We start from the raw sequence: 23256 nt of genomic DNA, 5'->3' as shown, positions 1-23256 counted from the left end.
GGCTGGTGACTTCAGTAACCTAACCCACTAAACCACACCTCTTACAGGTTCCATTACATTAGGGACCAAGTCTCCAGCACATGAACCTTCCTTTGGGAGACAAACCAGGTCCAAACTACAAAATCCAAACTGATGCCATCTTTTTTGTTTTTTTACTTTTGTTTAAGAAATAAAGAATTGGAAATTGCTTGTGTGCACACTGTGGCAGCCATAGCCTCAAAAGAATAAAATAAGAATAGACTTAGCCAAGGAAGTAAAAGACTTCTACAATAAAAACCAAGAAAGAAAACACTATAATATAGAAAGACTTCCCAAGCATATGGCTGAGTAGAATATTATTGTGATGTAGCTATATTTCTAAGAATAATCTACAGACTCAGATGCAGTCACCATCAAAATTCCAGTGGCAGTCTTCACAGAATTAGATCAAACAATCCCAAATTCATATGGAACCACAAAAGACCCCAAAGACTCAAGGCTCTCCTAAGCAGAAGAAGCAAGGCTGAAATACCACAATACCTGCTTTCAAATTATACTGCAGAGTCAGAGGAACAAAAGTATCAGGGCAATAGAGCAAAACAGACATGTAGACAAAAAAAAAAAAAAAAAAAAAAAGAGGAGCCAGAAATAAGCCCAGACAGCTATAGCCATATGCTTCCTAACAAAGATTCCAAAAACATATGTTAGGGAAAAGACGGCCCCTTTAACAGTGCTGCTAGTGAAAGCAGATACCCACTAGATGAAGCCAGATCCATGTCTCTGGCCATTCTAGTTTTCCTTCTGCTGTGATAAAACACTGAGCAAAAGCAGCTTAGGGGAGGGAAGGCTTCATCTGGCTTGTGCTTTGAGGTCACTGCCCATCACTGAGGGAAGTCAGAGCAGGATCTCAACAGAACAAAGCAGAAATCATAAAGCAATGCTGCTTGCTGGCTCCTTCACAGGCTCCTGCTGAGGAAACTTTCTTATGCAGCACAGGACTACTTCCCCAGAGAATGGCACCATCACAGGTTCATCTGATAAAGGTAATCCCTTCCACTGAGACTCCCTTACCAGATGACCCTAGGCTAGGTCAAGTTGACAGGTAAAGCTAACTAGGATACTCACCCAGTACAAAAATCAATGCCAAAGTGATCAAAGACTTCAGTGTTGGATCTGAAGCTTTAAAACTCCTAAGGGAAAATACTCCAAGGTACAGGCATAGGCAAGGAATTTCTGAAAAAGACTTCAATAGCTCAGGAAATGATTCTAATAACTGACAACTGAGATTACATGAAATTAAAAAGACAACATAGACTAGAAAACAGCTGACTGAGTGAAGAAACAGCCTACATAATGGTAGAAAATCTTTTTACAGGTGCTTGTTTAACAGGGGACTAATATCCAGAATATATAAAGAACTCAAAAAATTAAATATCAACAATATAAATTCTCCATCTAGTAAGTGGACACATTAAGTGAACAAACAGATCTAAAAAATAGAAATAGCCAGTGAGTACATGAAAGAATGCTCAACTATCTTAGCCCCAAATGAAACACAAATCAAACTATGCCTCATCCAAGTCAGACCCATCTCACCTGAACTGAACTGGCTATCATCAAGAAAACAGGGATGAGAAGGAAGAAGGAACCTCTTTACACTTTGATAGGTGTGCAAAGTAGTGAAGCCATTGTGAAAACCAGTGTGGAGGCTACTTGGGCACCTAAAGCTAAACATAGGCAACCTATCATATTACCACTGCACAATATGAATATTTGTGTATCCATGATTACCATGGCTCCATTCACAACAGCCAAGACACCTAATCAGTATAGATGTCCATCAATGGAAGAATGGATGAAGAAAATGTGATGTGCTACAGAATGGAATATAATGCAGTCATGTAAAGGAAATTGTGCTACTCACAGGGAAATTAATGTTCCTAGAGATCACCATGTTAAACAAAATGAGCCAGACTCAGATAACTATGACATGTCTCCTCTCATCCATAGTCTAGATTTCAAGTAGAAAGGGGACTGTCTCAGTAAAGGCAGAGAGCAGGAGGAGGGAAGGAGGAGGGGGGTGAATATGATCAAATACATTGTATACATGTATGAAAATATACTGAAAAACTGTTTTGTATGAAAATATATACCAATTTAAAGTATACCTTGGCTTGCAAGAATGTATTGTAGTCTTTAAAATCTCTAGGAATAAATTCTAAATATTCTTATCATAGAAATGCTAAGTGTGTGAGCTGTTTCTATTAGTTCAGTTCAGCCATTCCATGCCATATATATTTCAAAGCATTCTGTCATATGCCATAAATATATATTTGATCTTTTAATTAAATAAATGCTTTAATCATTTAGACACAATAGACTAGCCAGCTGGGGATGGCAAGAGAGAGAGTAAAAGCCCTGGCCTTCACATGTTCCTGTGCCTGGCCAAGCCCAGCCTGCACCGACAACCTGCGCACGTAGCTCAGTAAATCAGTAAGCCCCTTTGGTTTGCCTCTAGACAGTGGGAGTTGGATCGTTTGCAGAGCTCAGGCTGAGGCACCCTGCCTCCCAAACACACACACCCCAAGCAGATTGCCCCCCTCTTACTGCCAAGCCCATGTGCCTCTCTTTACCTGAAGTCCAGTCAGTGGGAGAACATGGTCCACACTACGCACAGCAGTGTGCTGCCTGGGGTGAAACTCAAAGGGCCACTGAGTTGCTGTGCGTCTCCCTGCTGTGCTCTGCAGCATTACCAGGAGCAGGCCTGAGGAGACAACCAGGGGAGGCTCAGGAGTGACCTTAACTCCCTTGACTGGCACACAACAAGATACAACTGGAACTATTTTTTGTAAATGCCCAGGATACAGAAAGACAAAATCAAAGGAAGAAACCAACAAATACAATCCTATAAGTAAGGGCTCCCCGTGGAACAAACAAAAGAAGCCAACTTTATAGCGGGAACCAATCAAGTATAGTGTGTACTTTCCTAGACTTCCACATCTAGGAAAGCTCACCTCTTACATTGCTTGGAGTAGCACCTCAGACCACTTCTAGTTTGGAGCCGCCCAATTCACGAGTAACTATTGGCTCAAATAAACTCTTTATAGTCCCACTGTGCCTCCATGTATCTTTCAACATCGTAGAGATTATGTTGGGCATCTATTTATCACCTGTTTGCTGTCCCACTATCCTCAAAGCCAACTCCCTGAGAGCAGGGACCTTGTCTTTTTTTTTTTAACTGTGACTGTCTCTTTCTCTGCTTGCTTACTTTCCTGTCTGACACATCACCATGGGTATTTCAAAAATGTCTGGTGAGTATATGGACGAACAGAAGGAACAGCTTCTGTGAGACTCTGTCCTTGTATTGTATTGTATCGTACTGTGCTGTACTGTATTGTGTTGTATTGAGAAGGAAAAACTATTGGACTATTGACTGAGAGTAAATTTAGAGACTGTTAAAACAAGCCTGTGTTTTCTTTCTGGGCATGTTCTGTTGTTCTGGATCACTGTATGACAGGTACAGCACCACTATCCATGGAAATAGACTCTTCCCCATTGTTTGGGGTTTTTGGTGTGTGTGTTTGCATGTGTGTTGTGTGGGGCACGCTGTGTGGGGGTGTACATAGATGTGCATGTGGAAGCCCAAGGCTGCGGATTATCCTCAGTGGCTCTTCCACCGTGTTAACTGAGGGGAAATCTCATAATCAAACCCGAAGCTCACTGGCAGGTTTGGTCTCACTAGGCAGCTTGCTCTGAGGCTGGCACCACAAGTGGACGGCTGCCCCCTCCCCACGCAGCATTTCCGTGAGTTCTGGGATCTGGACACTGATCCTTACACTTGGGCAGCAAGGGCTTTCACTACTGAGTCACCTCCCAAATCCTCTTAGCTCTTTTTTAAAACACAACTTTTTTTTTTTTCAAAAAGTTTTATTTGAGGTCTCAAGTATTTGAAGCAGCCTCTTCACTAGAGTGGGGCTTGTCTGCCTTATTAGTCTTCAGAGAACACTGTCCACTTCCAAAGTAAAGTGGAGCTTGTCTGCCTTCGTTAGTCTTCAGAGAACACTACCCACTTCCAAAGTAAGTCAGTATTCTGAACCTGCTCCTCTCAGTCTTTGTTCCCAGCTCCTGTAAGCATTCCCATCAGAACTTGAGGCAATTGTAAGGAAGCTGTTTCTTTTTAAAATGCAAATACCATCAAATTTCTAAACGTACATACTGCTTGTCATGATTGGTTTGTTTCCACGTTTTTCAAGTTTTAAATACCAAAAACAAAGAAGGTGTAACTTTAGACAAAGTGAAAAAATTAGAAGATGGACTTCCTTTGCTGAAGTATTTAAGTGACTAACTTGTTAGATCCAGTTTAAACTGAACACTACAAAATTTCTTATTAGTACAAATCCATGAATTGTTCTGCATACACATGTACTGACCAGTGGCTTCAAAGGCATGTTTTAATTATGAAATAGAAGGAAAGAAAATGCATCTTCAGACACATTATGAACTACCCCACCACAAATACTGTTTCATTTGTGTACTGTAGGGTGTCTATTTTATAATTGTGTATTGCATATGAACTTCCTTAAGACTTGTTTTTTTTTACAGTGTGTGTGAGTGCATGGTCACCAGTGGGTGCAGTACTGACAGAGACCAGAAGAGGGCATCTGACCCTGGGGTGGGATTGAAGTTACAAACAAGGTTAGCCCTCATGTGGGTGCTGGGAACCAAACTCAGAATCCTGCAAAGCAACAAGTGTGCTTAATGCTGAGCCTCCTCCACCTTTCCTGGATTATTGATTTATTTATTTTTATTTATTTATTTTTCTATGTGACAGTTAAGTAGCTCTCTAAAAGCATAGTCTCAAAGAAATGGTATCATTTCCTTGAAACCAAAATTTGTTGAATTTGCAGCTTCCGGGTTTTACTGGTGGCAATTACTCACTGAGCTCTGCAATAGGCAATAACCTGGAGATGCAGCCTGTGGGTGTTCCCAACACTTACCTATATAGCTTAGAATAAAACAATGGAAGTACACATTGCACCGTGCTTCTGTGGTTTATTTAGATCAAGATGAATAAATTTCACTTTCATGTAAGCAAATTGTCCATTTGTCTGATTACAGTCAATTAACACACGGCTCTTACATATCCTTTACTTGACCTGTGTGAAATATCAACCTAAAGTCAAGATGAGGAGAGAGAAGGAAAATGCCAATCAATTTTTCAAGCTCCAGAAAATAAACATATAACAGAGCACTGGCTTGTTCGCTGTCTGCGTGAATTTTCTAGTGGCTCTGAGGAAAGCACCAGGATCCATTCAGAGGAGCAGTCACATGACTCAGCTGGCCACAGAGCAGGAGCAGACATCCCATAAACCATTTATGCTCTGACTCATTAACACTCTCCTCTCCGCTCTCGCCCCTCCCTTGGAGCCCACAGTCAGAAGATGGTGGCTCCGCCGTCGCTGCCAGGAAATCCCTGCTTCATCAGACTTCCAAGGGCGACCTACCCCTACCACTGCAGAACCCCATCTCTCCCAGATAAACCAGAGGTTATGGTACACAGGATCCCAGAGAAGCCCTCCCTCTTCTAACTTCTCTCCAGGGAATGGGGACCAGCCCTGCCCACCCCACCTCCCTCTATAAAGATGTCTCCATTCTAACTCTGAAATTCACATTCACAGTCAGCTAGGGTACCAGTCACTCTTTGTGTTGCAGCAGCCTGAGGCTTCCAGGGAAGTCCTTAAGTCCTTCCTGCCATCCCCTGTACCCCTTTGGTCTGAGCCTCAGTTTCTCCACATGCCCCATACAGGTTTTAAATGCCTACCATGCTCTAACATTTTCAAGGCAAGGAACACACATCTGTAAGGGACCCTTACCCACATCTGTAAAGCTGACCCTCACCCACCACACCCTGGCTCAACCTCTAAGCCTTTGAAAACCCCATAAACTCTCCCAACCCTAACTGTTTAAACAATTGTACTGGCCTCCCCCACTTTCTGCTCTTCTGTTCCACCTGGCCATTTCTCCGATACCACGCCTCTGCACGACATCCTGTATCTATCCTCCAATCCTGGCTGCCTCCCTCAGCTCTCTGCTCCAACACCTGAATCCCATCCCATCTCCTGGGGTGGGTGGGGACTTGTTTTCCTTATCAGCCCGCCCTCCTCCTTGGTTACACAGAGTCCTTTGAGCTGAATTCTTGGCAAGATAGAGCAGTGAGTGTCAGCTCCAAGCCTGGGGTTTATTGGTCAGAAAAAGTCTTTGGAGCTGTCTCAGAGATAGGTGAAGGGTGACCAAGCAGGAAAGAAGTAGAAAGGACCCCAAAAGAAGGAGAAGTAGGTGGCTAGAGAGTCTAATATGTGACTGGAGATCAGGGAAAGAGTAGAATAAAGCCAAAAGCAGCCAAGAGACACAGGGGAAGAGTCAGACCATAGGCCTGAGAGCTGTGAAAGAAAACAGGGGCCTGGCAGTTACCCAGCATCACCCTTCCTGAAGACCTACAGAGACACAGGTGCCCGGGAAGTCTCATTCTGGAGACTGAAAACTGAACTGAGCAAGTCCAGAGGGTATCTGAGAAGACTCCTCAAGCCACAGGGGGGCTCAGGGCTCACTTGGCCACCAAGGGCCAAGCAGAACAAGACACAAGTTAGAGAGAAGACAAAGGTGGACACTGGCTCCAAACCAATTCTGCTTGTTTTCTTTTTGTTCTGTTACCCTTGATCTCCAGGATCCTTGCCTACGCTGGTGACTAGGAAAGCCATCACCTCCAAGAAGACCCTCTCTGGAAAACTGAACCTCTGTCTGGTGACAACTATAAACCTGTAGACACAGGACAAGCACCTGCCAGCTCTTCCGCTGGAAGCTACCTCCTAATCTTGGAAGTGTACGAGGTCCATGGAAGTCCCTGTGTCCAAGAAATTGTGCTTGAATCACCCCGCATCAGGATCGCTGACCACCACCTCTGTGTGCCCTCTGGGTCCCCAGAAACTCCAGGAAGAAAGTACACCACCCTCTGCTGGCATCACCCTGGGCACACACAGAGTGTTCCTCCCAGAAGGCTTTAGGGCAGGCCACAGCAGGCCCTACGATCCACAGAGATATGGAGGAGAGTTCAGGGTACAGTGAGGCCCCAGAGAAGCTGGGCCTGTCCTTCTCCATTGACGCTATCCTGAAGAGGCCCACAGAGAGAAGAAATATGTCAAGACCACAAAGCATAGGTGGAGAGGACGCTAGGCAGACAGCAATCCCAGGTTCCAAGCTAGAGAGGCTCCCACAGGATCAGCCCCAAGGTAAGTGATTTCTGGTCATTTTCTTTTGTTCTGTGGGCTCTGGAGGCGGGGGCTCTGATGGTCCTTGTCAATCAAACATGGGGGCTGTGACATCCAAATGGATAGTAGGTTCTAGGCCCAATGCTTTTTAAGCCTTACAGTCTAAATCAGAAGGTTGGTATTCAGAGTGCAGAAGCCCATTGGCTCAGTCCATTGCAAAATGCAGGGGCACAGAGCTTATCCTTGTGACTAGGCTGTGGCTAGGAATTGTCAGTCACATTCACCCTGCATTAATGCTATGGCAGGCACTGCTCTTTCATTTGGGCAAAAATTATGGTAACTGGACTGACAGGGAAAGAGGCGGACAATATCACCAAGTTACAATACTAGAAGTCACAGGCTGAACTCAGGGTGGGGCACACCCAAACCCTTGCTTCTAGCACATTCTCCCCACGAGCTGAGCTCAGCTTGCATGATTTCTAGTAGCTGAACTTTACCAGGGCTTGTCCTCATAGATTTCCCACACCCATGTCTGTAGCCACCCCAGTGCATGCACCTACATAAGTGAACAGAGAGTTTTCAGGCTCTCCTTCAAGCCAGCATCCACTCAGGGCAGTGGATACCCCTTGCTGTAGGAGCTGGGACAGCCAGGGTCAGGGGGAGGGTGTCTCCATCCTGCCTTATCCTGCTGTGTGACTTTAGGGAAGTCCCTAACATCTCTGGTCTCAGCTTCACTCTGTGACACAGCTGGGGGGATGAAAGTGGGGCATGTTGGTGCTTATGAAGGTCTCAAAGGCCATTTGGTCATGAGTCTGTAAGCCTGGAGTCTCTCACAACGGATCTGGTCTTTTCCATTTTCACCCCTTTCATCTAAGAAAACGCTAGGCAGGAAATTCAGGAAAGTTCTTGATGGCATTGCCTCCCCACACAGAATCCTGCCCCCAGCCAGTCTCCCACAGAGGTTCCTTACAGGGGCTGTGCTCGGCTGCAGGCAAAAGGACAATCCAGGAGGGATGCTGCCACCAGCAAGCAGCAGGCTGCCTGGTTCCCTGAGAGAAGAGGGCCTTGGGCCCAGCTTTCAGAAGTTTACTGGTATCTCCCAGTCAGCTGAGGATTCACAGAAGCCAGCTCCCTGGGGGCTGTAACCTTATCATTCCCGCTGCAGCTGCATAGATGACCACCTTCCCGTCACAGTCAGGGAGGGAGTGCTGCTGATACGGATAGCTGAAGAGACTGCTCCTTTTAGGCTGCCATTGAGGATTCTAGTATGGTCTATGTGTATGTCCCTGCTAAGCCCAGTGCAGACACCAGAAAGTGCTGGCCAAAATAACAGCCACAGCATTGAAGGGTACCCTGAGGCCTCATTGCACTTTATCCCTTGTTCTAGCTAATGGTCATATGTGTGAGCCCCACTTTGGAGAAGGTAATCACAAAAAAGGAGAGAAACTCCCCATAAAAACTGCACAAGCAGTTAGCACTAGCACTGACCCTGGAGGCCTAAGGCCATGAATGGGAAGCTATTTCTGGCCACGATTTAAATCCATATGGCCCTCAGGCTAGAACTGTTTTCCCAACCCTTGGAGCAGGTCCATCTGGCAGTTTATGACTGTGGGATCTCTCAGGTGAAAAACCACAATGTCAATAGTTCTGGAGTTACTACCACCCTAGCTGCCTGCCTGTGGTGTCAAAGGTGCTGGTTAACCAGCAGTAGTCAGGACAGACGGATCTCTCTTCAAATGTGTACATTTGAGCAAAATAAAAACAGACGAAGACAGCTGAGACAGACACAGTACAAACAAGTCGCCAATGTGGCGGCGAGTACAAAGGTGGCCTGTCCGTGGGCCGTGCTGGGTGCGCAAGGCTGGGACTCAGGAACACTGACTGTTAAGGCCAGACATGGCGCCAGTGCACAGGAGGACTTTAAGCAAATCACTACCCTATCTGGGCCTCAGTTTCATGTTAACATGAAAGAGCAGAGCTAGATCTTCATAAACTTCTTCCCAGCTCTGATATGCCTTGACTGATTCAACAATAAATCAGTTGTTGGAAAACCCTAGAGAAGTCCATGGCAGTCATTTTTCCCCAGCAGAGACTTCCTCCATGCAGAATGTCCAGTCACAATGCTGGGGGAAGTGAGCAAGGTAGATAGGAGGTAGCCCCCATCAACCACCCTACCCCCTCTCTGCCATCCAAGGAGCCCCAAGTGAAACACAGGATGCCTTGGCTGGCCAATGCCCTTAAGTTCCTTGCATTCTGTCCCTCCTATGGGACAGAACCCCCCAAGAAGGGAAGCACCCAAGATTAGCAGCAAAGCTTCAGGTTCCTCACTGTGCTATTTTACATGTACAAGACTCGATGGAGTGGCTGGCAGACACAACCTCCAGTGATGGTTTGAATCTGAAACCTCCCCCACAGGGTCATGTTTTGAATGCCTGTTCCCCAGCTGGTGACACTATTTTGAGAAACACTGGGGCCCTTAGAAGATGAGGCCTGACCGGAAGAAGTATGCCCCCAAGTTCCTCTCTCTCTGTACCTCGCCTATAATGAAGTGATCAGTCCCTGATGTCACATACCCTGGGCTGCTTCACCATGCCTCCCCTGCCACAGTGTACTACAGACCTCTGAAACTATGAACCAGATGGATTTTTCATTCTTAAATTTTCTTGTCAGGCTTTATAGTCACGGCATCACAAAAGTAACCAAGCCCACCACCACCACCACCATGGAAGGAGTTTGGATTAGTTGTGGCATGTCAGGTCCCATGTCTAAGTGGGTGACTCTAGCTCAAGGCAAGGCCACAAATCTGTACTGAATTTGGTGGTCCAAGGCATTCTTTGAGGAGCCTGGGGCCCAGAGAGGTAAAGTGGTTGTGCAAATTTAAAGTTCATGAAGAGCCAGAACCAGGCCTGTCATTCAGGCTTCCAGGCCAATCTCAGGTCTCAAGGTCCTACACATACCTGCCTGCTTGTCTCTGCATCCATTCCCCATCACTCTCTCAGACTCCCTCTTCCTACCCACCGGGTGTGTGCTTCTCAGCTTCCCTCCCTTCAGATGCCCCACTTCAGCCTTTGAAAACCATGCCTCCTCCCATGCTCCCTACTCCTCTTCCCTCCCTCAGGTTAGTTTCCTAATCTCTCCCCTGTCTGACAGTGCCCTGCCTCCAAAGTCACGGGAGCCCTCCATCCCGTGTGTGTGTGTGTGTGTGTGTGTGTGTGTGTGTGTGTGTGTGTGTGTGTTTGTGTGCATGTGTAGTGTGTGTGATGTGTATGTTGTGTGTGTGGATGTTTGTGTGGTGTGTGTGTGTGTGTTGCATGTGCATGTTTGTGTGTATGTGCATTTTGAGTGTGTGCATGTTTGTATGTATGTGTTGTGTATGTGTGGTGTGTGTGTGTGATGTGTGTGTTGTGTGTGCATGTTTGTGTGTGTGTTGTGTGTGTGTGAGATGTGTTGCATGTGCATGTTTGTGTATGTTGTGTATGCATGTTGTGTGTTGTGTGTGATGTGTGTGTTGCATTGCAAGTTTGTGTGTGTGTTTTGTGTGGGGTTTTTGTGGGGGGGGCGCACGCACGTGGGCACGCGCGTATGTCCTTCTCTTCTGAAGGACACTAGTCACTGGATTCATGCCCACCCTAACTCCAGGGTAATCACATCTTAAGAACTTTAATTATATCTACATGGACTATTTTCAAATACAGTCTCATCCACTGTTAGGAAGAGTCTGAACTTGGACATATCTTTTGGGGCAGTATCCCACCTCTCACAGGTCTCTCACTTCTGGCCCCTTTATTTTACTCTCCTTCTTTCTTTTCTCTTCCCTTCCTTTTCTTCTCTCCTCCCTTCTCTGTCCCTTTCATGTTAGCCTTCTCCTTCTCTGCATCTCCTGGAATCAAAGACAGCTGTCTTTCCCTGGACATCTGGAGATGGACCCTGTGACCAAGGACCACCATGTCTTTCATTACTTTATGACTGTTAGCTTTGGCTGATTAACAAGTGAACCCAGGGACTCCCATCAAAGCAGACAGTAGAAGGCAGGAAGACTCTATGTTTGTGATTTTGTACAGCTGTGACAGAACATGAACAGCTTATTGGAAGCTTGTTTGGGCTCACAGTCTCAAAGGATTTCATCCATGGTCACCTGGCCCCATACACTTGGGCATAACACCATAATGGGAGTGTGGAATGAAGAGGTTGTTCACCTCATGGCAGGAAGTAGAGGAAGAGGAGGGACTTAGAACCCTGTATACTCTTCAAAGGCAACAAATCCAGTGACCTACTTCCTCTGGCTAGCTCCCCCCCCCCCCCAAAGTTACAACAACTTCTCAAAGTAACAAGGAGCATAGCAGATACAGTGTTGGATGCTGGTACTTCCTCCAAGGGGCACATGGTTTTGTCTCCCTCCATTGGATCCCATGGATCCCACCTCTATATCCCCACTACCAGAGCCACAGACTAACTTTAAAAAGGAAAGGTTTTAATTTTGGTTCAGTTTCCTGGGCTTCAGGCTACAATGTATTGGCCCCATCTGGGGCTATGGTGGCATATCAGAGCAGAGGCATATGGCAGACCAAACCATGCTCCTCATAACCAGGAAGCAAAAGTGAGAGAGAGGAAGAGCTGAGGTCTCCCCCTACCATTCAAGAGCACAGCTCCAGTGAGCTGAATACCTACTGGTCACTGCTTCCTAGAGCTTTCAGAACTTCACAAGACCATGGGCTGGAGATCCAAGCAAATGAGCTTGTGGGTCTGGATGCAAACTGTAGCAGAAGCCACCTCCCTCCTGAAGAAGACTCCCAAGGGAGGCAATGGTTCGTTTGAAATCTCTAAACTAAGAAAGGGAGAAAGCATCCCAGGAGGCCGGATAAGGCCTGAGGGCTGGAAGTAGGCCATCCCACAATGGGTCTGGTAAGCTAGCAGGGGTAGGATAGTGTTACTTTGTATTCCAACAGGAATGAGCAATCATTTTGGAGTTTAATGCTGGAAAATGTGCATGGTCAATATCAATGAGAACTCTTTGATTATAATTGACAAAAAAAAAATGTCTCCAGAGAGCTAAAATGGAGAGAGAGGTATGTGTAGCCTTGAAGAAAACTAAACATTCTTCCACACTGGCCATGGAAAGGCCAAGACCTAAAGCCAGCTGAGTTCACGATGGGAGCCCAACCCTGATACTACCTAGGCTCTCTAGGTACTTCTATGTCTCTTGGCTCTTTCTCACTGCAAACCAGCACCCTCCAAACCACTTCCAACAGCTTCCAGAATGGCATCCTCCTGCAGTGACAGACCCAAGTCTAAAAGCCCCAACCTCGATAAAATAGCCACCTCAAACCAATCAGGTGAGGCCAGAGGCTGTGGCTGGTGGAAATGCATGTGTTTAGACATAGAATGGAGTCCTTTCCTTATGGATTGTCCTTCATCACATTGCTCCACGCTAGGGTAATGACTTCTTGTCTTAAGGCTCTTGTGAGTCCTCACAGGTCACTTACAGTCTCCAGTATAGAAGTTTCAAATTTCTTTAAAAGAGTATATTCCTATAGAAATTTTATCTAAATATTCCTGGAAAGGGGACAGTTGTTGGTCATTTATTGGTCAAGAACAGCTCATCCCTCTGTTTGCAGAGCCATGTGACTCCGGGTCTGTCTAACCTGCTCACTGAGCAATCAGGCTGGATTTTAGTAGAAAGGACCATTAGATTCTTCCTCTGATATTGGCAGGAAGGATAACAAAATATGGATTCCTTCTTGGAACAAAAACAAGTTCTAAGGCACTTTCTGTGTCATGCACTCTGGCTACACAGCTTGGGTTGTTCCCTGTCACAAGGTTGGGAAAGGCCCACGATGTGTGGGGGTGGCATCTGAAATGTACATTCACACATATGTGCCTTCTCAGCAAGAGAAAGGGGCATTGCTATTGAGCTGTGACAACACATAAAACTTACCTGTCACTCTGTCCCTGAAACCGGTGTCTTGGGGTTCATCTCACCAAACCTACGAATGTCGTGACAGTTGGTCACTGTGATTGAGCAGAAATGAGAGCTTGGCGAAGGACGTCAGACCCCACATCGGGGAATGGTGAGCTCTGCACAAGGAGGGCTGCAGAGAGGAGATGACCATGAGATGACGCAGCAGGGAGAAAGAAGACAGCAGCCTGCACAGCAGTCACAGCAACAGAAGAAAGTGTGTTTGCTGCAGGGAACAGCAGAATCCAGTGTGACTCCCATCTAAATATCACCACATGGGAGACAAGAGCCTCTGGCCTTTAAGGATGTACAATCAGCATTTTTAAAAGCCATATTTGGAGACCGTAGCTTCCACTGAGGTAGAAGAACACAGCTGCCTTGGATAGGGCACCCAATGAGTCCCACACACTTCAGTAGGGGACAACTGCCTTAACAGAGAAAAAAGATGGAGATGAAAACCATGGGGAGCATGTGTGTATCTAGATGCAGGTATGCATATGCATATACTGTTGTATGTGTGGCGTGGTGTGTGTGTCGGTGTATGTTATATGTATGTGTATGTTGTATGTGTATTATGTTTGCATATGTATGGTGAAGTGTAGTGGTATGGTGTATGTGATATATCTGTGTGATGTATATGATATGTGTGTGTCTGGTGTGTGTGTGTAAGAGGTATGTGTATATATGTGTATGTTTAAAGTGTGTGTGGTGTATATATGGTACATATGTAGAGTGTATATATGTGTATGCAAGGTATGTGCACTATATATGTGTGTATGTTGTACATGTAGGTATGTTATATTGTATATATGTGTATGTGGTGTGTGTGTGGTATGTATCTGTGTGTGAACACATCTGCTGAATCCCTGCATATAAAGTGTCGTGAAAGGGGAGAGGAGCAGCTGCGTGCTGCCCAGGTCTCACTACAGTTGTCAGCACACCCAGCCCTGGGGCTTCTCCAGGGCTTCTTCCCTTTGTCTTGTGCTGTCATCTTTCTTCTCGTCCCTTTCCACTCTGCTCTTTTCTTTCTGTTGTCCACTTAACCAAAAAATTGTGCTATTGCAAAAAATAGAAATATAGATTAAAATCTACAAGAAAATGTAACTAGAGTGCCTCCATCTAGCTGTCCAGCTGTGCTGTCGTTACTTTGACAGGTGACAGACACTGAGACAGAATTTTGAATATGACAGCTGCTTGCTGCAAAGTGAAACTTGGCACTCACTTCTTTTCAATTCTGTTGTGTGTTTCTGGGAGATTCACAGCAAACCTGGAAGGGAAGGAAACATTTGCTGGACTTGTGCTTTGAGGCATGGGTAAGAGCTTGCTAGGCAAAGGAGGACAAAGTATTACAGACATGGGGAGCACTAAGAAAGCACCTGGAGGGTGGAAGGTTGTGGACAACTCAGGGGAATCCCAAGGTGGTCAGGTATGGCTGCAATCCTGGGACTGAGGAGGGCAAGAGGAGCTGTTGGTGGAAAAGTATGATGGTAAGAGCCTGTTTCCAGGCTGAAGAGCTAATCAATCCTCTGGGTACAAACAGAGCTATATCCCTTGACTGATTTGAGAGAAGAGGCCAGTGTAGAACAGCACTAGGGAATCTCCTGGCTGAATCCCTCCTTCATGTGTCAGGGATTTCTAGCCCACAGCAGGCTACAAATGGTCCCAAGATCTCCTTGATAAACCTGTTTCCTCAGTGACAAAGACAGACCTATTCCCAGAGGCTTCCCCCAGTGGAAATGTGCCCCTGGGCCTTTAGCTGCACAGCCAGGGACAATTAGCAGACCACAGAAAAGGAGCAATCAGGGGAGGGAGTTGAGTGCAGAGAAACACCGGTTTATAATTAGGTGGCCTAATCACCTGCATAAATTGTGTATTTCTTATGATCGATGTGCTAAATGGCTCAGTTTTAATTAAGTTCTGCTGACTCGTTCTCTTTGAAGACTCACTGATGTGTGATTCACAGCTCCCAGAATTAACAATGGCCAGAAGAGTCACTTGAAAGAGGTAGCAGTCCAGGCTGCCTTCATCCGCCTCTCCTGCCGCCAGGTGCTCTTGTCCATCTCAGAAGATGGAGTTGCTGGGCTGAGCTTGCTGACTTCTTTGACAAGAACCTGGGCTGGACCAGGAACCTAAGGATTGTTTCACTCTCTACCTAGCAACCCTTCCTGGTTGCAAATATGGGCCTGATGATCCCTAATCCTCTCTGAGCAGGAATACAAAACACCCTGGCCTTTGCTTCTATGAAGGAACCCATCCTGGGCCTGGAACAGCTTCCCCAGTGGGCTCAGATTTTCAATACCTTGTGAAGAAATCCCTGAGGTCCCAAAGGTATATAGGCTGCATCATATTCCAGCTTCTCCTCCATCCACAATCTGTTCTTCTTCTGGAACCTGCTTCTGGCTCTTGTGACCCATTATGATCTATCACCTTACCTTCCTGGCCTCTAGCAAGCTCTAACAGCACATGATGGGAAAGTTAAAGCATTGATCTCCATCCTTCCTGAACTGTCCCCTTGGACACTGCACTTGCCTCTCCCTCCCTGCCCTGTAGTCCATGATGAGGTTGACTCCCAGGAACCCCCAAAGAATTTCAACATAATCCCCACTGCTGACATCTCCCTCCTTCCCAGGCACAGGCAGAGAGGCAAGTATAGCAAAGTCTATACTTCAGATTCTGCTGAGGCCATCAAAGTTGGCAGCACGCCTATCTCATACTTCCTTTCCTGGAGATTAGTGACAATTAAATGATATTGTAATGGAGAAACACACAAAGTTTGGCCCAGAACGTGATTCTTCCAAGAATCCAGCAGACAGCCCAATGAGAAAGAGCTGTCTAAAAGAACATTCCACAGTGGTGGCTGGTTCTACAGCCTCACAGTCCAACACGGCAGCCCCTCACCACACGTGGCTGCCCTGTGATGGCTAATGTGGCTGAGGAGCTGAATTTTCTATTTTACTTCATTTCAATAGCCACTTAGATCTGGCAGCTGCTATTTTGAACAACACATTTTTTACCTCCCTGCATGATATCCAGCCTCAGGTCCTAAATTATTTCCCTGACTCTAGGGTTCAAGTCTGTCTGTCTGTCCCCAAAATGGACTTGGCCTTGGTTGGGAGCCCAAGCCACTGGGAGTGACCTCAGCTTTGGAGTTCTCTCACTGTCTCTTACATCTCTCTGGTTTGTTCCCAAGAAGGGAATATAATAAGAATCAGCATTAGAAGGAGAAAGAATATGATCAAAATATGCTATTTGTAAAAAAAAATTCTTTATAAGAAAAAAATCACAATAAATTTAAGGGCAAAAAATAACATAAAGTCATTATCAAAAGGAAATAATCAGCATTGACTACTGATTACCAAGAACCCACAGCCAGTCCTGGGGAAGGGCCTTGGCATCTTGAGCCAAGCAGGCTGGTCCACTTGGAGCTCTCTCTAGGCATTGGCTGGTTGGTTAGTCTAAGATCCACTCCTGCCTTCCAGGGGTAATCCAGAAAGAAGGCTGCGGACAAATATGAGCTGCCTTCCCAGAGTGCTTATGTCCTCCAAGCATGAGTGTGATCTTCCCTGGACAGAGAGACTCATCTGAAAGTGAAGGCAATTTGGGCTGAGAGTGTGTGCTTTAAGACTACTACAACTTTATCTCCAGAAGCCTTGGTCAGAAAACAAACCACAGTCTGGTCATCCCACCAGCAACCACTATTGCTTGGCTCCATGTGGGGCTAAAGCACAATGCTGGCTGAGTCTCCCATTTTGAAATAGCTCCCTGGGAGTGGCAAGTGCACAGAATACTTTTCTTTTTGCATGATTGGTGTATGTGTGTAGTCAGATTGGGGGGGGGCACCAGCACACAAATAATAACATGGAGGCTTAGCCTTAACTTAGACTTGTTTTTAACTAACTCTTATACCTTAAATTAACCCAACTATTAATCTATATTCTGTCACATACTGCCCATCCTGCTTCCTCCATGTCTCCTCATGTCTCTCTCTCATGTGACTAGATTCCTCCTCCTCTTCTTGCCTGAAAGTCCTGCCTATACCTCCTGCCTAGCTATTGACCATTCAGCTATTTACACCAATTTACACCAATTACACCAATCACAGCAATACACCTTCACATAGTGTACAAATATCCCACAACGTGTGTGTGTGTGTGTGTGTGTGTGTGTGTGTGTGTAAATGTCCATGTGGGTGCCCTTGGAGGCCAGAAGGTGAGTCAGATCCCTTGGAGCTGGAGTTACAGGCATTTGTGAGCTGTCCAATGTGAGTTCTGGAATCTGAACTCTGTTCCTCCAATAGAACAGTAATTGGTATTAACCATTAAGCCACCCCTCCACCCCCAACAACTACTTTTCTATCTGCCACACAGACATAGAGGTATCTGTTCCTTTGGTATATGCCCATCATTATGAGAATAGTGAATCATAGACACTAATAGTACCACTTCATTTCTCTATATACAAACGCTTTCTAATTGCTCATCTTTTCAAACATTTGCTTAGTTAGATACTATCACTGGTTTGCTCTATCATCTAAAAGAACAGTTTGTACATAGACAGTAGGTATTAACTATTATGAAATTGTTAGGAATGTCTAACTTTTTAATTGTCACTACAAGATATTATTTCTATGATATTTTGTAGACAAAAATAATTACTTTGGGCCTTTTCTATGTTGAGGCCCATCAGTTGATGTCTGTCCTTGGACCCTATGTACCCAAAGACAAGTAAAGGTCAAAGAATAAAATATTTAAATCTTTTAAGACTGAATTTATGTCCCAAAGAGTCTGTAAAAATTAGAATTATGACAAAGGAAGTGATCAGTCCATCAGAGACCTATGAGCTTGTTGCAGCAAAACACCTATGGGATATGCTACAAACCAGGCAGTTGAGCAGTGTGAATGAGGCTGGGTACATAGGTTGGCAGTAACGGTGGTAGAGCTATGCCAGTGTGAGTGCCCACCATGGTTACACAGAGGGCTGTGCCTGGAGGGAAGTCTCACAAGTAGAGCTAAATACATAGGGCCACTCTCTTGAACTCCTTAGTAATTTCAGGTTAGAATTTATGTTTTAGAAGGAGTCCAGTGAGGAATTAAGCAAATGTGAGGATATCACCATAATGATGGGGAGCCTCCTCTCACCATCAATGCCTTCTTCCCACTCCTGCTGCCCTAGGATGAGCTATTGTCCCCCATCCCATGCCATGCCCCTACCTACTTCCACCTTGGAAAGGGGCTGGCTGAAGTATGATTTCCAGGATACTCCAAGTCAGGTGCCAAGTTGCAGGATGGGGTCAAGTCTCTCCACTGAATATGCATGTCTCAAAGACTTGGGGTAACTCCCAGGACCATGGGAAGACTAGCATAGCCCTTGAGTGTTCTCAGTCAATCTGTCTCCCTCAAAATTAAATAGCAAATTAAAAGGCCACCATGAGGGCTGAGGAGCATTAGCTACACAAGCATGAGGACCCGAGTTCAAATCCCCAGGACACATGTAGAAAAACAGGATGTACCTACATACACAGAGACAGGAGACTCACTGGAGCCTTCTGGCTGCAGACCTAGTCCAAGTTCAGTGGGAGACCCTGTGTCAGGGGAATATGACAGAGCAGTGCACCCCTTTTCCTCCTGTGACTTCTGTGTTCAAGTATGCATGTGCATACACACATGCACATAAACCACACACTGCCATGTACACATAAACATAAATAAATCCCATGACAGAGTGACAATCTAGGTAATAAAGGAAAAGACTCTTGGATCTTTTCTAAACAAGGGGCCTCACATTTTCATTTTGTGCTGGGCCCCACAAATGGCAAAGCCAGACCTGAATAGAACTGAGGCTAGACAGGTGGATTGGAGACAGATTGGCAGGGCTCAGCTGCCGCCATGCTCTGCCAGTACTTTGTAAGCCAAGGTTGGCATACTTTTTCTGTAAAGGGCCAGATGGTAATTATTTCAGTCTTTATAGCCATATGCTCTCAGATGCAATGACTCAACACCACCATTATAATGCAAAATCAGGAAGAGACAATACAAAATGCAACACAGAGCTATGTTTCAATAAAACTTTATTTAAAAATACAGTGGGCTTGGTTTGGTCTGCAGGCCATGTTTGCCATCTCCCATTATAGACAAAGGGGTATGCCTTAACAGAAGAAAGGCACAGAATCTGAGAATTTTCTAGAAGGTTAACTTGACTTTACTGGGGAGAAGAGGATTAGCCTAACAGGTATTCTAGAAGACAATGTTGCTAAACTCTAATTCCAAGAAGCCAGGGACCAAGATTCAGCAGTGGCCATGGATTTGGAGAAGGAGAACAAAGCAGCATGAACATCCCCAGGAGCTCAGATCCAGGTGACTGGCCCAACTTGCATGCTTTTTTCCACAGAAGAAAAAAAGAACAAGCGGAGGGTTCGCACTACCTTCACCACAGAGCAGCTACAGGAACTGGAGAAACTCTTCCACTTCACCCACTACCCCGACATCCATGTCCGGACCCAGCTGGCTTCCAGGATCAACCTGCCCGAAGCTCGAGTACAGGTACAGTGCCCAGCTTCCACCAAGTCTCATGCTGGTCCTCAGACCTCCAGGATTGCCCCAAATGAAACTGCCACTGGCTATCTCCTGGGTAGTCGTCATAGCCAAATATGTCTTTCCAGGCCATGAGATCACCCTCATGTAATAAAGGATCTATCCTTTGGAGTGGCAATGTAATGGATAGACATCGGTGTTCTCCATCCATTTCTGTCCCCATGCCCTCCCTCTCAGCTTGTTCATGCTTCTAAAGGTTACTCACACTATCAGCCATAGCAGTTGAGGATTGGGGTCAACCAACATTTTTACTAAGAGTAATCACTTTGGGTTTTGCTAGACATGCAGTCACTGTCAGAGAGGGCCATTTTCCCTGCCATAGCAGCCTGAGGGCAACCACAGCCAAGGCAGAAACAGGTGAGCATGTTGGCGTTCCAACAAAACTTTATTTACAAGTGTTAAAATTTTGTTTTTTGTACAAGTTGCAGGTGTTATAAAATAATATAAAATACTATTCTTCTTGTTTCTTTTCTCAATGATTTAAAGCTGTGAAAATCACTCTCAGCTTGAGGACTTCTCAGATATTTGGAATGGCAGGTGTAGCTTACCAGGGTACTGTTGACAGTCTAGTAAAGAACACCTCCATGTCCCCTTGGTGGAAGCAGAGAAGTAGACAGACCAAGGATCCATGGTCAGAGACAGGGATTCCGCACTAAGAGCCTAATCTAACACCTGTCATCTCTTTACCCCAGAGTATCCACTCCTCTGTCCATGCTTGGATATACCACAGCCCTTTGTCACCACCAGGGTAGACCCAGTGCCCTCTTTTAGATACATTCTGTTTCACAAGTCCTAGGCTGGCATGAGAGGGTCTGCTATATCCCACAGTAACACTGTCAGCACTCTCTCTGAACACAGAGGCTTCTACATCATTCTTTTAAAAAAAAATGCAGTGCATGTGTTCTCACTCAAAATCAAAATCCAGCCCAACGTACCACTTTTTATCCATCCTCCTTTCCTGCTGGCTAGAGCCCAGCCCAGCCTCAGCCGGCTCCCCTCTTCCTCCTACTTGGAACTGTGCTCCAGCTGAGTGTTTAGCACCTGTGTCTGCCATCAAGTCTAGAATCCAACACCTGCCTCCCCAGAATCACTAAGTACAAATGGCCGCATGTCAGAGACCATCAGGGCGCCCAGGAATGCAGAGATCTGCCAATGTTCAACCTATAGACGCCAAGTGGCCCACAGGGGTTGCAAACTGGTGGCCTGCTGGTGGAAAACAGCCCACAGATGGGTTTTGTTTGGCCTGCACTGCATCTGAAAACTCAAAAGTGTTCACATAAAAAAATAAAAATCAAGATTCTTCACATTGGAGACTGCATGAGTCTGACATGCTAGCTGTTTCCAGGTGGCAGCTGTTTGCAGGACCTAAGACCCTCTTCAGGCTTTGTTCACCACAGACCCTACCCAGCCCTTCTCAGTTATCACTCATGTCCCCACCCCATTTCCACCCGGAAGACTGTGACCCTGGTCTCTTCCCTCAAGTCTCCAGACTCCACATGCAAACAACTTCCCCTCCCATGGTATGATTTTATAAACTATGAAGTGCTTATTCTTTAGGGGATATCAATGTTCTGCATTTACACACATCCATTTTCTTTCCCTGACCACAGATCTGGTTCCAGAATCAGAGAGCCAAGTGGAGGAAGCAGGAGAAGACTGGAAGCCTCAGTGCATCGCAGCAGCCTGGTGAAGCCAGCTTGACCCTGCCCTCAAATATGGACATGGCTGTGAGTGGCCCAGTCCTCAAGTGGGGTTGGAGGGACAGTCATCTGGGTGCATCTCACCCATGCCCTGATGTGAGGAAGCCCTGCGGGAGGTGTCTACAGTACCAAACACAATGGAAATCCTTCCAGAAATAGAAAGACAAGGAGATGCCTGAAAGAAGGGATCAGGGCCAAGTGGCTGGCTAGTTGGCTCTCCCTTTGAATGACAGGAAGGAGTGGTTTTAAAACTTGTAAGAAATTTCACAGTTCACAAAACAGAGTCACAGGGTAGAGGATAGAACATGGGGAGTTGGGCAGCCAGCTCTAAAGTAGACTGCCCAGTTTTAAATCTCAGTTCAAATCCCACATCACAGTGTGGCAGAGAAAAGTCATCTTGCTCCTTAGAGTTCAGCACTAAAGTTTTGACCAAGATGAAATGACTAAGATCTGGAACACTCTATTCATGGTCTGCTACTGAAAAAGTGGATCTCTGAGGAGTGAGGTGACACCCCAGACACATGGTTGCTATTCATGCTGTGAGGATTAGGTCCAGGTAGGTTTGCCTGGGCCATACTGGATGATGAAAGTCCTAGGCAGGCAGGACAAGCTGGTCACACTACCCACCACCCACTACCTGAGTCATGGAGGTACCTGGGAGGCAGCAGGAACAGTCCTTGGTAAAGGTGGAGACTCATTGGTCCCCTCTGATCTCTCCTGACAGGGTCCTGTGCTGACACCCAATGCTCTGCCCATGTTGGTGCCTCCCACAGGGTGCTACCCACTCTCTCAGACTCAGCTCACTTCAGGCTGGTTCCCTGCCCAGATCACCCTTTTTCCATGGCATCCATGGGATCCACAGCCCTTGCCTGGCTCTCTCACCCATCAGCCTTGTGTCCCTTCCCTTGCCCTGCCACCTCCCCACCCCAAGTGGGGCAGCATCTGTGCCACTTCAACATAGGGACGGGTTGCTCTCTTCCCAAGCAAGCTACTCTCCTCTCCCAGTGATGGCAGGCAGCCTTGGCCCTCAGAGAAAATCACTCCACGATCCATCAATGGCTCACAGCCCAGAAAGCTACCCAGAACTTTGCCACTGAAGACGGCACTGGTGTGACAGGAAAAGACAACACACAATCTCACCAGCCAAAGTCCTTCTCCCAGTGCAGAAGCCTGGCTGCCTGAGGGCTGGGGAGGAACTCCAGAATAAGCTGCTTTCTATTCACCCCTGTGCTTCTTCTAACAGCTGTGCCACCTCCAGCTGGTCACTCATACCCTCTGGACCTCATCTGTAACAGCAGCCAGACAGATTATTTCTAAGGACCCTCTTCTCCCTTACTTTGGGGAGATGAGCCCTGGAAAACAAAAGGCATGGGGAAGTCCAGGAGGGGCTGCACATCCATGCATTCATTCATGACATCTGTACTGACCACTGAACATTGTGGACCACTTGGAAATAGATGTGGAGCTGAACAGATAGGCTTCTGCCCAGGTCAGTTGGAAGGTGATGCTGACCTCTGCCTGCAAACAGATGTCGGTGACCTTGGCTCATGTCTAGCACATTACCAATGACTTTGGTATGAAAAAATCTCAGAATGGAAGAAAAATAGAAGAAATGTTTTTAATTTAAAACAGAATTTAGTGTCTTTGTCATTTGCTGGTCTGGGAAGGGATGTCCCATCCTCATTGGCATTACTGACAGGGAAGACAGCAAAGTTCTTTGTGCATACAGGGCCCTGCTAGCTTGTTTGGCTCTGTACTGAAAAGCC

The 23256-nt window shown here is 46.1% G+C and overlaps 1 protein-coding gene across 1 annotated transcript; it reads left to right on the top strand.

Moving 5' to 3' along the window:
• Window positions 1–6928: 6928 nt before the first annotated feature.
• Window positions 6929–23218, top strand: Isx (intestine specific homeobox; the record flags this gene model as incomplete). The annotated part of the gene is made up of 4 exons (XM_006974948.2): window positions 6929–7265; window positions 19588–19739; window positions 21401–21517; window positions 22215–23218. Coding segments are annotated over 4 exons (843 nt in total), but the record flags the coding sequence as incomplete, so codon positions are not given.
• Between the last annotated feature and the right edge of the window lie 38 nt (window positions 23219–23256).

This window comes from Peromyscus maniculatus, chromosome 5, assembly GCF_049852395.1.
Source record: "Peromyscus maniculatus bairdii isolate BWxNUB_F1_BW_parent chromosome 5, HU_Pman_BW_mat_3.1, whole genome shotgun sequence".
In the NCBI taxonomy this organism is placed as follows: domain Eukaryota; kingdom Metazoa; phylum Chordata; class Mammalia; order Rodentia; family Cricetidae; genus Peromyscus; species Peromyscus maniculatus.
The sequence above is the reverse complement of the archived record's forward strand: the minus strand, read 5'-3'. Positions and strand labels throughout refer to the sequence as shown.